Consider the following 13329-nt stretch of genomic DNA (forward strand, 5'->3'; position numbering starts at 1 on the left):
TGGGGACCCATTTCAGGGGAAGCTTCTCTTCTGGTCTGGACGGGGACAAAGTCGGGTCCAGAGAAGTGGGCACGGCTGGGGGCACTTGGCCGGGGGGATGGGGGACTTGGGGAGGGTCTTGCTGTCCCCCACGTCCCTGTCCGGCCCGGGGGCGGGAGCCATGGCATCCTGGGCTGCTTCCTGTTCCTCTTCCGAGTCTGTCCAGTCTCTCTGTTCCTCCTTGCCGTCGGTCACCGTCTCTCCACTTCTGGACGCCGCTGCTGTCCGTCCTGCCCCGGGTCTCGGCCTCCCCTGCGCCCTGATCCCGTCCCCGTGCGCCCCTTATGCCTGGGACCCGGCGCCCTGACCCCCATCTTCATGCGCCCCTGCGCCCTGCGTCCCTGCGCCCTGACCCTGTGCCGGTGCGCCCCGGATCTCGGCCTCCCCCGCGTCCTGACCCCGTCCCTGTGCGCCCCTTCGGCTTGCGGCCCCGCGTCCCGACCCGTCCCGTGCCCTGACCCATGCCCCTGCGCCCCTTCGGCTCTCGGCCCTGCGCTCTGATCCGTCCGCCTATGCCCGGTCCCGCGCCCTGACCCCACCCGCGTGCGCCCCTTCGGCCCGCGTCCCTGCGCTCTGATCCGCATGCGCCCCTTCTGCCCGGGTCCCCGCGCCCTGACCCGCCCCCGCGCCCTGACCGGTGCCCGCGCGCCCCTCCCGCCGCAGGTGGGCTCCTTCTTCATGATCAACCTGTGCCTGGTGGTCATCGCCACGCAGTTCTCGGAGACGAAGCAACGCGAGCACCGGCTGATGCTGGAGCAGCGGCGCCGCTACCTGTCGTCCAGCACGGTGGCCAGCTACGCGGAGCCCGGCGACTGCTACGAGGAGCTCTTCCAGTACGCCTGCCACATCCTGCGCAAGGCCAAGCGCCGCGCCCTGGGCCTCTACCAGGCCGTGCAGCGGCGGCGCCAGGCCGCGGGCCCGGGTCCCGCCGCCAAGCCCGGCCCCGCCGCCAAGGAGCCTCGGCATTACAGTGAGTGGCCCCCAAGGCCCACCCCCGGGGACTCCCAAGTGACACTGGTGTCGCCCGTGGCTGGTCCCCCAGCACCGGCCAAGTCATCTGGGAGGGACATACCCATCTCCCGGGACCTTCGTCCACTCTGCAGTGCCATCCCAGCTGCTGGTCCTGGGCCCTGGGAGGGACCCCCCTCGCCCACCCACCGGTGGGTTCTGCTCCCGAGTCACCCTTGAAAGACACAGGCCAGTGTCAGCCCTCAGCGGGACCACACAGCTGTGGCCACCGCTGTCCTATTGGCATGGGCTCTTGCTGTCCTGGTGGTCAGTGGGCCAGAGCTGTGACTCTGGGGCCCTTGGGGACCCCTGTGAGTGCATGAGGGTCTGCAGGTGGGGCACTCCTGCGCCTATGGGGTCCTCTGGAGAGCTGCCCCCCGGGGCTGCAAAAGGGCCTCCCAGCGCCCCGCCCTCCTCCCTGAAGGGGCACAGGGTGAGTGTGGCCCAGTTCTGGTTCTGGATCTGGTTCTGGTGTAGGACTGTGGGGTGGTTCTGGTTCTTGTTCTGGTCTGATGGGCCGCTCAGTCCTGGGAGTTGAGGGGCTGTGGAGTGAGTGGTTCTTGTTCTGGATTTGGTTCCGGTCAGGTGGGCTTTACACTCCTGGGAGATGAGTGGGTGCAGAGTGAGTGTGTCTTGGTTCTGGTTCTGATTCTTGTTCTGGTCTGGTGGGCTCTGCAGTCCTGGGGGATGAGCGGTTTCAGGATGAGTGTGTCTTGGGTTTGCTTCCGGTTCTGGTTCTGGCCTGGTGGACTGTGCAGCGCTGGGAGGTGATGGGTGCAGAGAGAGTGTCCTGGTTCCAGTTTTGGTTCTGGCCCGATGGACCATACAGTCCTGGGAGACGAGAGGCTTTAGGGTGAGTGTGTCCTGGTTCTGGTTCTGGTTCTTGTTCTGGTCTGGTGGGCCATACAGTCCCGGGAGGTGAGGGGGTTCAGGGTGAGCGTATGCTGGTTCTGGTTCTTGTTCTGGTCTGGTGGGCTGTGCAGTCCTGGGGGATGAGGAGGTACAGTGAGTGTGTCCTGGTTCTGGTTCCGGTTCTGGTTCCGGTCCGGTAGGCTGTGCAGCACTGGGAGATGATGGGGTGCAGGGTGAGTGTGTCCTGGTTCCGGCTCTGGTTCTTGTTCTGGTCCAATGGGCTGTGAAGTTCTGGGAGGTGAGGGGGTTCAGCGTGAGTGTGTCCTGGTTCCGGTTCTAATTCCGGTCCGGTGGGCCGTGCAGCCCTGGCAGATGAGGCTGTCGGGGTGCAGCATGACCAGTGCCGCCTCAGACTCTGGGATGCTGGAATCTGGGGCTCCAGCCCCCGGGGGAGGAGGAGGACCCCCCGGGGAGCGAGAGCCCAGCCTCAACCCTGCCTCATTGGCACCCGGAGGAGGTGAACCCTGGCATAGCACAGCACGGGGCGTGCCCCTGCTACCTCAGTCTCCCCATGGGGACTGGCGCACCAGATTGTAGAATTGGGGGTTCCCGGGAGGCCATGGGGACCCTCATCCAGGAGCTGCCACTCACTGTTCCTAGTGCCAGCCCCTGCCCAGCTCCAGGGGCCTGTGGGCGGGTCTCCGTGCTGTCCCCCCACACCATATCCGGGCCCAGGGAAGGGGCACGGGGGTCCCGCAGGCTGGGGGGCTGTTTGCATGCTGTGCCCAGGCGTCCCAGGCCGTGGGTTCCTGCGGGCGGTGCTCAAGCCCCCTCCCCGCCCCAGCTCTGTCCTGCTCATCCTGGGGGGTCGGGGGTGGGCAGATGTGAGCCTGGCCTGCGTTTCTGGGGTCCCTGCTCCAGAGCAGGCGTGTGCAAGGCTGCTCCTGCTTCTGTGGGACCCCAGAGGGGAGGGGGGCATGGTGTCCGCTGGAGGTGGGCCCCGCAGCCTGGCCTGTTGGAAGAGTGCAGGGCAGAGGCAGGTCCAGGGCCATGGCCGGCCAGCGAGGAGGATGGGGACAGTGGCCGGCTTGGTTCCTGGGGGCAGGGCGCGACCAGCCGCCTTCCCGGACCCTGCTCTGTCCTGGCGGTGCTGTCCCTCCCGGGGAGGTTGAGTCCCCTGTGGTGCCCCAGGCAAGGCCGGGTCCTGGGGGGCTGGGGGTGGAGCGGGGAGCCCGGCCGAGCCCGACCTGGCCCCCTTGCCTTCCAGAGCTCTGCCCGCGTCACAGCCCCCTGGACCCCACGCCCCACACCGTGCTGCAGCCCCTCTCGGCCGTGCTGGCCGCCGACCCCGCCAGCTGCCCCCGTTGCCGGCACGACATGGGCCCCGGCAGCCCCGACTCGGGCCGGGAGGGCTCTGGGAGCTCCCGGGCCGGTGCGGAGGACGACGATGACGAGGCGGACGGCGGCGACGGTGGCCGGAGCAGCGAGGACGACGGAGGGTCCTCGGGGCCCGGGAAGGAGGACGAGGAGGAGCCGGCGGACGGGCCGGCCAGGCTGTGCGGGCGTGTGTGGCGGGAGATGCGGGCCAAGCTGCGCGGCATCGTGGACAGCAAGTACTTCAGCCGCGGCATCATGACGGCCATCCTGGTCAACACGCTCAGCATGGGCATCGAGCACCACGAGCAGGCCAGTGTGGGCCCGGGCGGGTGGGTGACCGGGCACGCCTCCTGCTGTTTGGGACACGCCCCCTGCTGTTTGGGACACGCCCCTGCTGTTTGGGACACGCCCCTGCTGTTCGGGACACGCCCCTGCTGTTTGGGACACGCCCCTGCTGTTTGGGACACGCCCCCTGCTGTTTGGGACACGCCCCTGCTGTTTGGGACACGCCCCCTGCTGTTTGGGACACGCCCCTGCTGTTCGGGACACGCCCCTGCTGTTTGGGACACGCCCCTGCTGTTTGGGACACGCCCCTGCTGTTCGGGACACGCCCCTGCTGTTTGGGACACGCCCCCTGCTGTTTGGGACACGCCCCTGCTGTCCGGGACACGCCCCCTGCTATCGGGGACACGCCCCTGCTACTTGGGACACGCCCCCTGCTACCTGGGACACGCCGCCTGCTATCCGGGACACCTTCCCTGCTGTCCAGGCACACGCCCTACCTGCTGTCCACTTGCTCCCGCCCTGCCCAGCGGCCTGGATTCCCTGGCCGGCCTCCTGGGCCGGCAGTGTCCTGCTGGCTTCTCCCTCCTCCCCAGCTGGCTGGTCGCAGGCTCCGTTCTTTCCCTGGACGTGGCCCCTGAGGCCTCGCACCCGGTTTCTGCCACAGACCTGCAGCCTTTCCGCTCATTACAAAGGAGCCTGGGGAGGCGCCGATGACGGCGTTAGGAGCAGGCAGGGAGCTGGCGGGGTCTAAGGCCCCCGTTGGTGACACGCAGGGATTCTGGGAGCTCAGGGACACCAGGACCAGACGTGGGGACCCTCCCGGGAGACAGTCCCCACCACTGGCACTCCCTGGGTTGAGTTCTCAGGCTCCCAGAGCATGGATTCTCTTCCTCGCTCCCCCCCCCCCCCCAGCTGCCCAGGAGGTGACCCCACGGCGGGCCCAGCCTGGCACTGCCCTGGTGGCACTTGCCTTTGTCAGGTCCCTCCTCACTGCAGGCAGCAGCGGTCACTGAGGGGATCTCCTGCCCGCCCAGCGTTGGCCCCCACGTGGAGTCTGTCTCCTTCTGCTTGGAGCCTCAAAGGATGGACAAATGGGCAGAGAGAGCACGGGGGGGGGGGGGGGGGGGAGGCGCTTGTCTTGCAGTTGTGGCTAAACTGGGTTTGGTGCCCAGCATTCCATAGGGTCTCCTGAGCACACAGCCAGGAGTGAGCCCCGAGCACAGAGCCAGGAGTGAGCCCCGAGCACATAGCCAGGAGTTATTCCTGAGCACATAGCCAGGAGTCATTCCTGAGCACAGAGCCAGGAGCCAGCCCTGAGCACAGAGCCAGGAGTCAGCCCCGAGCTTAGAGCCAGGAGTGAGCCCTGGGCTCCCCGCCCCCCACCTGCCCAGACAAAGTAGGGGAGGGGCCAGGGTTCTGGCTCTCATCCCAGGTGCCCTGAAGCTGTCCCTTGGGGCCCTCGCCCCTGGCTCTTTGGGGGGCCCTGTCCACCTCAGGGTGACCACGGCGGGAGCGGCAGGGGGCCAGGGAGGGCCGCCGGCTCTGAGAGTGGCCCAGCCCTGCCCTCCGGCCCTCACCCCAGCACCCTCCGCACTGGCCCCAAAGGCCCCTCCCCTGCCTCAGCGGAATTCATTCTTCTCTTGACACCTCCTGACCACTGGGCCTTTCTGCGCTTTCTCCAGCCACAGCCTCTGTCTGTCTCTGTCTGTCTGTCTGTCTGTCTGTCTGTCTTCCGCCTGCCTGCTTGCTTGTATTCCTGCCTGCCTGTGTCTGCCTGCCTGTATTTGGTCTGTCAGCCTGCCTGCCTGCTCCTCTCTCCCTCCCTCTCTCTCCCTCCCTCCCCAAGTCTTTCCCTCTCTCTCTCTCTCTCTCTCTCTCTCTCTCTCTCTCCAGCTGTCTCGCCTCTGCCAAGGTTATGACTTTTCCATCTGTGTCTCTGCTTCTGCCTGTCCCTCAGTTTCTGTGTCTATCTGTCCATCTCCTTCCACCCCTTCCCACCCCTTAGTGCCCCCGCTGGGTCTCTATCTGTACCCGTCTGTCTGTCTGTCTTTACCCAGCTGTCATCTGTCTGTCTGTCTGTGCCCCAAGCCGCCAGTGTCCCAGGTACGCTGCTGCAGGAGGAGCCGTGGGAGGTGGTGGGGTGGGGGTGGGGGCAGGCCGCGCCCTCTGGGAGCTGCAGGGAGGGGGGCGTGCAACCCCAGGTGCCAGTTTTCGTGCTTGTTGTCAGCCCTGAGCCAGGCGCCCCCTGGCATGGCAGAGTCCCTGGGGACCACTTGTGGGTGCAGTGCTGGCGAAAGGGGGGTCTTTGCTCGCTCACTGGCCAGGAGTTGTGCTACGCCTCGGGGGCTTGGAGGCCGGAAGTGGTTCCTGGCTTTCTTCTCTCTCCCTGGGGGTCCACATCAGGCCCCCACCTGGGACTGGGCTGGGGGCGGGGGCGGGGGCTGGAGGGGTCTGGTGGGCGGGAGCCTTTGAGGCTGAATATAGTTTAGTCTCTGCCAGCCTGAGGTCTCTGGTGAAGGGCCATCTCCTCCAGGAAGCCCTCCCGGCCACCCTGGCTTTCCTTGGCACCCATGGACTGTGTGTTGGCTCTGGTGTGGGGCTTTGCCGCAGAGGCCAGACTCCCGGAGGGTCCTGCTGGGGGTCAATGATGAAAGGGCGGGGGGCAACGAGTGCAGGAGGAGAGCAGCGCAGCTGGTGCCCGGCTCGGGGACCCTGGACTTCCGTCTCCTCACCTGCAGGACGGGGCATCTGCGGTGTCCCCCCAGGTCGCTGAGCTCGGGGCCCTTCTCCCCCAGGCAGTTGGGGGTCCCGATCCCACGGCGGCAGCAGCGGGCCCACCCCCACTCCTGGGGCCGCGTGGCATGGGCCCCCACTAGGCCCCCCAGGTCTGTCAGATGGCCCGTGGTGCAGGGGAGGCCAAGACTCCAGCGCCAGCTCGCCCGGCTCAGTGCTCCCTTGGGCCGGGGAGGACAGCCTGGCCGGGCGGGAGGGTGGGCACCAGCCGTCAGGGCTAGTGTTGGGGGCCAGGGGAGCAGATGGGGCGGGGGGAGCGGCCTTAGACCCCCCTCTGCTCCTCACCTGCCAGGCCGGGCCTGCGCTCAGCCCGTCTCCTTGTCTGCAAACCGAGTTGCCGTCAAGGGCCTGGGGGCCGGCAGGTGGCTCAGAGCAGGCCCCTGAGAGACCACAGATGGGCGGAGGTGCCCAGCAGGGCCTGCCCACCTTGGGCGAGCTTCCCAGCCTTTTTCCACTGGGGAGACAGCTCCCGCCGGGTCTCCCTTCGGCCTGCGTGTGCCCCACCCGTGACTGTGGGTGGGGGCTGCACAGACCTTCAGGACAGTGTGTGCACATGCGTGTGTGTGTGTGTGTGTGTGTACATGAGTGTGTGTTTGCAAGCATGCGTGTGTGTGCATGAGAGTGCATTGTGTGTGTTCACACACGTGTGTGCATGTACACAGATTCATGTGCACACACATGTGTGCCCACGTGTGTGTGGGTTTTTGTGTGTGTGCATGTTGGGGCTGGAGGATCCCCCCCCCCCCCCGTGAGAACACTGACCCGGTGGGTGGCAGAGCCAGGCCTGCCCACATCCTGACCACCCTGGGGGGGCGCTGAGGGACGTGTGGGGGGTCCCTCGCTGCCCCGGCTGACCGGGTGCCGCCGTGCCCTGCAGCCTGAGGAGCTGACCAACATCCTGGAGATCTGCAACGTGGTCTTCACCAGCATGTTCTCCCTGGAGATGCTCCTGAAGCTGGCGGCCTTCGGCCTCTTCGACTACCTGCGGAACCCCTACAACATCTTCGACAGCGTCATCGTGGTCATCAGGTGCCTCGGGGCGAACGACCACGGGCCTGGGTTCCCAGGGGGCAGGGAGGGATGGAAAGAACCTTCTGGAACTGGGAGGCGGAGATCAGGGCTCCCGGTGGGGCTCATTTCACGGGCCTGAGTTACTGGGGGCAGGGAAGGATGGAAAGAACCTTCTGGAACTGGGAGGCGGAGATCAGGGCTCCCCATGGGGCTCGTCCCACGGGCCTGGGTTCCTGGGGGCAGGGAGGGACGGAAAGAATCTTCCAGAACTGAGAGGCGGAGATCAGGGCTCCCCGTGGGGCTTGTCCCACGGGCCTGGGTTCCTGGGGACAGGGAGGGATGGAAAGAACCTTCTGGAACTGGGAGGCAGAGATCAGGGTTCCCTGTGGGGCTCATCCCAGGGGCAGGGAGGGATGGCAAGAACCTTCTGGAACTGGGAGGCGGAGATCAGGGCTCCCCATGGGGCTCGTCCCACGGGCCTGGGTTCCCGGGGGCAGGGAGGGATGGCAAGAACCTTCTGGAACTGGGAGGCGGAGATCGGGGCTCCCCGTGGGGCTCATCCCCCGAGGCCTTGGGTGTTGGCGTGGGAAGGAAAGTCCGCCGGGAGGGAGGTCGGAGTGGACGGTGGTCTCCGCAGCGTGTGGGAGATCGTGGGGCAGGCGGACGGCGGCCTCTCGGTGCTGCGGACCTTCCGGCTGCTGCGGGTGCTCAAGCTGGTGCGCTTCATGCCCGCGCTGCGGCGCCAGCTGGTGGTGCTGATGAAGACCATGGACAACGTGGCCACCTTCTGCATGCTGCTCATGCTCTTCATCTTCATCTTCAGGTGAGCCGCCGCGGGGCCTGCGAGGTGGATGCGGGGCCGGGGGAGGGCAGGGGGCAGTGCTCGGCCTTGGGTGCGGCCCCCAGGGTGGCTCCGGGCTCTGCAGGGGGGACACGGGCGAGTCCCGTGAGCCACCCCATCCCGCCCCCAGCATCCTCGGGATGCACATCTTTGGCTGCAAATTCAGCCTCCGCACGGACACGGGCGACACGGTCCCCGACCGGAAGAACTTTGACTCCCTGCTCTGGGCCATCGTCACCGTGTTCCAGGTGAGCTGCAGGGCTGCGGGTGCGAGGCTGCGCGTCCCCACGGGCTCAGTCCCTGTGTCCTGAGCGAGTGTGTCGTGGTTTGGGGCAGGGGTGGGGGTGCCGAGGGGATGGAGGTGGGGAGTGCCCTGACCCGGGGGGGTGCTGGGTGTGCCCCGACACAGCTCTGTGCCCTCCCTACCCCCCCCCCCCCCCGCTGTGGGTTCTCCCTGCTCTGGCCCAGCCCCCCAGGCTGAGCTGTGACTGTCCCCCCCAGATCCTCACCCAGGAGGACTGGAATGTGGTCCTCTACAATGGCATGGCCTCCACCTCCCCTTGGGCCTCCCTCTACTTTGTGGCTCTCATGACCTTCGGCAACTACGTGCTCTTCAACCTGCTGGTGGCCATCCTGGTGGAGGGCTTCCAGGCGGAGGTGACCGCGCCCCTGGTGGTGGGAGCACCGGAAGGGACCCGAGGGGGGATGGTGGGGCGAGTGGAGCTTGTAGCGGGCAGCAGGGGTTCCCGGAGAGGGCGTCTCAGTCGGTGAGGTCGTCAGCGCCAGTCACAGGAGTGTGAGTAGAGGCTGCCTGGGCTCACAGCCTCATCCTCTCTGGCCCCCTGAGATCTGGGTTCGAGTCCCGCTTGCCCCATTTTCTGAGGCTCCAGGGCTCCGTGTCACTGGGCTGTGGTGGTTTGTAGTTGAGTGTCTCCTGAGCGTCTCACCTTCCTTTGCTTTTTCTTTTCCTTCATTTTAAAAAAAAAAGAATTGCTTGGGGCTGGAGCGATAATACAGTGGGGAGGGCATTTGCCTTGCACGCGGCCGACCCGGGTTCGATTCCCAGCATCCTAGATAGTTCTCCGAGCACTGCCAGGAGTCATTCCTGAGTGCAGAGCCAGGAGGAACCCCTGAGCATTGCTGGGTGTGTGACCCCAAAAAAGGCAGGGAAAAAAAATGAATTGCTCTGTGAGCCTTGTCCCGGCAAGGCCTGTGCTCATCTGAGCCCTCCCCCCCACCCCCACCCCCTGCTTTTCTGAGACGCGTTTTCCTTCCCCCGCTGTAAAACGGGGCTGAAAACACCCATTGGGAAGTTCTGGTGGGGGCGGGAAGGGCAGGACCCCCGCGCCAACGCAAGGGACGGTCTCGCAGGGTGACGCCAACCGGTCCTACTCGGATGAGGACCAGAGCTCGTCCAACATGGAGGACCTGGAGAAGTTTCAGGAGGGCCTGGAGGCTGGAGGTGAGCTGCCCCCGCACCTGCTGGCTGGCCAAAGGCGAGAGAGAGCAGAGGGTGGGTGACGGCCTTGGGCCCTGGACTCCAGCCCCCCGGGGCCACCTGCCCCCAACCTGCCAGTGACCGGTCTGCGAAGGAGTGCTCCAGGCGCCAGGTCATCTGCAACTTGGTCCTCAGACAAGGGCCGCCTGCTTTCCACAGAGGCCAGGCCCCCCCTGTCCCCTAAGCCTGCAGAGAACCCTGCAGGGGTGGGGGGAGAGGGGCAGAGCAAGGTTGGCCCATCACGGGGGGGTTTTCTGGGGGAGGACGACTCCCAGAAACCCTCTCTGTCTGCTCCTGTCCCTGTCTGTGTGTCTGTCTGTGTGTTTGGTGGCTCTTTCTGCTGTCCTGCCCTGTCCCCTGTCTGTCCCGCCCCCCTCCCCCCGTCTCTCTCTCATCCCTCCAGATCCCAAGCTCTGTCCCATCCCCATGACCCCCAATGGGCACCTGGACCCCAGTCTCCCTCTGGGTGGACAACTCGGCCCTCCTGGGGCAGCTGCCCCCGCCCCCCGCCTCTCGCTGCAGCCAGACCCGGTGCTGATGGCCTTGGGCTCCCGCAAGAGCAGTGTCATGTCTCTGGGCAGGCTCAGCGCCGACCAGCGCTCCCTGGTGAGTCCTAGTGAGGTGCTCCCAGTGAGTGCTCCCTGATGAGTCCTTGTGGGGGTGCTCTGTGTGAGTGCTCCCTGGTAGTCCTAGTGGGGTGCTCCGGTAAGTGCTCCCTGGTGAGTCCTAGTGGGATGCCCCCAGTGAATGCTCCTTGATGAGTCCTTGTGGGGTGCTCTGGATGAGTGCTCCTGGATGAGTCCTTGTGGGAGTGCTCTGCATGAATGCTCACTGGTGAGTCCTAGTGGGATGCTCCTAGTGAGTGATCCTTGATGAGTCCTAGTGGGGTGCTCCGGGTGAGTGCTCCCTGGTGAGTCTAGTGGGATGCCCCAGTGAGTGCTCCCTGGTGAGTCCTAATAGGATACCCCTAGTGAGTGCTCCCTGTGGAGTGCTCTGGGTGAGTGCTCCCTGGTGATTCCTAGTGGGATGCTCTGGTTGAGTGCTCCTTGATGAGTCCTTGTGGGGCGCTCTGCGTGGATGCTCCCTGATGAGTTCCAGTGGGGTGCTCCGGGTATATTTTCCCTGGTGAGTCCTTGTGGAGTGCTTCAGTAAGTGCTCCCTTGTGAATTCTTATGAGGTGCTCCAGGCGAGTACTCACTGGTGAGTCTTTGTAGAGTGCTCAGGAGTGCTCTTTGCTGGGGTGTATGCTGAGCTCCCCGCAGCAGGAGCGCCCACCCGTCCTGCCCTTGACTGGGGTGCAGGCTTAGGGCACCAGTATCTGTTCAGCAGAACTGGTCAGGGCCTGTGCCCACGGCATTCCCGGATGCCCAGTGGGAATGAAGGAACGAACGAATGAACAGCAGTGCCAGTGGCTCTGGTGTAGAGCATCGGGTAGATGAGGAGCCAGATCCCAGCTCCAGTCTGCTCCTACCCAGCTGTGTGGCCATCCCTCTCTCAGCCTCAGTTTCCATTCCTGCCAAATGGGCGCGTGCCCTAATCGGCTGTCCCTTCGGAAGAGGGACCCACGGCTGTGGACACAGGCACGCCGGGCTTGGTCCCTCCTGGCCTCCGCCCTCCCGTGCAGGCTGCGTTGGCGCCCGGGGCGCGCGGGGGTGGGCGCGCTGACCCAAGCCCCCGCCTTGCTCCCAGTCCAGCTCCCGGAGCTCCTACTACGGGCCGTGGGGCCGCAGCGGGGCCTGGGCCAGCCGCCGCTCCAGCTGGAACAGCCTCAAGCACAAGCCGCCCTCGGCCGAGCACGAGTCCCTGCTGTCCGCCGAGCGCGGCGCGGCGCGGGCGGGCGAGGGGCCCCGGGAGGAGGGGCCGGCCCGGGCCGCGCCCCCGCACGCCCCGCACGCGCACCACGTCGCGCACCACGGCGCGCACCCCGCGCACCGGCACCGCCACCACCGCCGGACGCTGTCGCTGGACACCAGGGACTCGGTGGACCTGGCCGAGCTGGGGCCGGCCGCGGGCGCGCATCACCGGGCGGCCTGGAGGGCGGCGGGGCCGGGGCCGGGCCACGAGGACTGCAACGGCAGGATGCCCAGTATCGCCAAGGACGTTTTCACCAAGATGGGTGACCGGCATGACCGTGGGGACGACGAGGAGATTGACTATGTGAGCACCCGAGGGGGCCCCGGTTGGGCCCGAGGAGCCTAGAGGGGCAGGAGCGTGGCCAGGGCGTGGCCAGAGCCGGAGGCGGGTCTGGGGGCGTGGCTAGGGCGTGTCCAGAGCAGGAGGTCAGCCTGGGGAGGCGTGTCCAGGGGATGTCCAGGGCAGGAGGTGAGCCTGGGGGCGTGTCCAGGGTGTGTCCAGAGCAGGGTATGTCTAGAGCAGGTGGCCTGGGGGCGTGTCCAGAGCAGGAGGTGAGCCTGGGAGCGTGTCCAGTGCAGGTGGTGGGCTTGGGGGCGTGTCCAAGGCGTGTCCAAGGCGTGTCCAGACCAGGTGGTGAGCCTGGGAGCGTATCCAGAGCTGGAGGAGGGTCTGGGTCGTGTCCAGGGCATGCATGTCCAGAGCAGATTGTGGGCTTGGGGGCGTGTCCAGGGCGTGTCCAGAGCAGAACGTGAGCAAGGGGGCGTGTCCAGAGCTGGAGGCAGGGCTGGGGGCGTGTCCAGAGCATGTCCGGCGCTGGAGGCGGACTTGGGGCATGCCCAGAGTTTTGGGCTTGGACATTTGTCCCAGGTGGTGCGTGGGGAGGGCAGTGGGGGGCTAGAGTCTTGCTCAGGACTTCAGGTGGGTCACAGTGGGCCCCCAGCTGGTCAACGCTGACCTCCCCGCTCCCGCGCTCTGCTTCCCAGACCCTTTGCTTCCGAGTCCGCAAGATGATTGACGTCTACAAGCCGGACTGGTGTGAGATCCGCGAGGACTGGTCGGTCTATCTCTTCTCCCCCGAGAACAGGTGGGCAGGGTCGGGCCGGGGGCTGGGTGGGGGGTGCTGCCTGTCTGGGCTGGAGGAGGGATTGCGGTCCAGGCTCTGGAGCTCACCTGTGCTGCCTTCCTGGGCGGGTCATCTCATTCCTGCTGTTCTGGGGCTGCCTACCCCGTGGGAAGAACCCTCAGGTCACCCCTTAAGTCGCCCGGGTGCTCTCACGGGCAGAGGGGCACCCCAGGACATCCTGGATGGGTGGCCTCCCGCAGACTCTGGAGACAGGTGGTGTTGGGGTGGCTAAAGTGGGCAGTAAAGGGGGGTAGGGGAGCCCAGGAGTAAGTAAGGTGCGGCGGGTGGCAGGGGGGTCTCTCTCTGGCTGGAAAAGCCCGGGGGCCAGGGCCAGGGACTTCTGTGGGTGTGTGGCCAGGGGAGGCGCTCCAGGTGGGCAGCCTGAGCCCAGCAGAGTTGCTTTCTGTTCTTTAGTCTTGGGGGAATAGGAGAGAGCCTCTGGCGGGCCCTCCTGGATCAGGGTGTCTGATCCTGTGCCCTCCTGACAAGTGGACAGTGCCCCATCCCATCCCTCCAGGTTCCGCGTCCTGTGTCAGACCATCATCGCCCACAAACTCTTTGACTATGTGGTCCTGGCCTTCATCTTCCTCAACTGCATCACCATCGCCCTGGAACGGCCCCAGATCGAGGCTGGCAGCACCGTGAGTG

General features: G+C 66.2%; 1 protein-coding gene across 1 annotated transcript in view; it reads left to right on the plus strand.

Annotated features, from left to right (window-relative positions):
* The window catches only part of CACNA1I (calcium voltage-gated channel subunit alpha1 I), an 82131-nt gene that overhangs the window by 51355 nt on the left and 17447 nt on the right, over positions 1 to 13329 (plus strand). Inside the window, 11 exon segments of the mRNA XM_056137405.1 lie at positions 703 to 1009; positions 3167 to 3585; positions 7232 to 7383; positions 8003 to 8188; positions 8337 to 8454; positions 8708 to 8863; positions 9578 to 9668; positions 10108 to 10310; positions 11394 to 11861; positions 12542 to 12642; positions 13199 to 13322. Coding sequence (XP_055993380.1) covers positions 703 to 1009; positions 3167 to 3585; positions 7232 to 7383; positions 8003 to 8188; positions 8337 to 8454; positions 8708 to 8863; positions 9578 to 9668; positions 10108 to 10310; positions 11394 to 11861; positions 12542 to 12642; positions 13199 to 13322 — 2325 coding nt within the window.

This window comes from Sorex fumeus, unplaced genomic scaffold, assembly GCF_029834395.1.
Source record: "Sorex fumeus unplaced genomic scaffold, SorFum_2.1 ptg000125l, whole genome shotgun sequence".
Classification (NCBI taxonomy): domain Eukaryota; kingdom Metazoa; phylum Chordata; class Mammalia; order Eulipotyphla; family Soricidae; genus Sorex; species Sorex fumeus.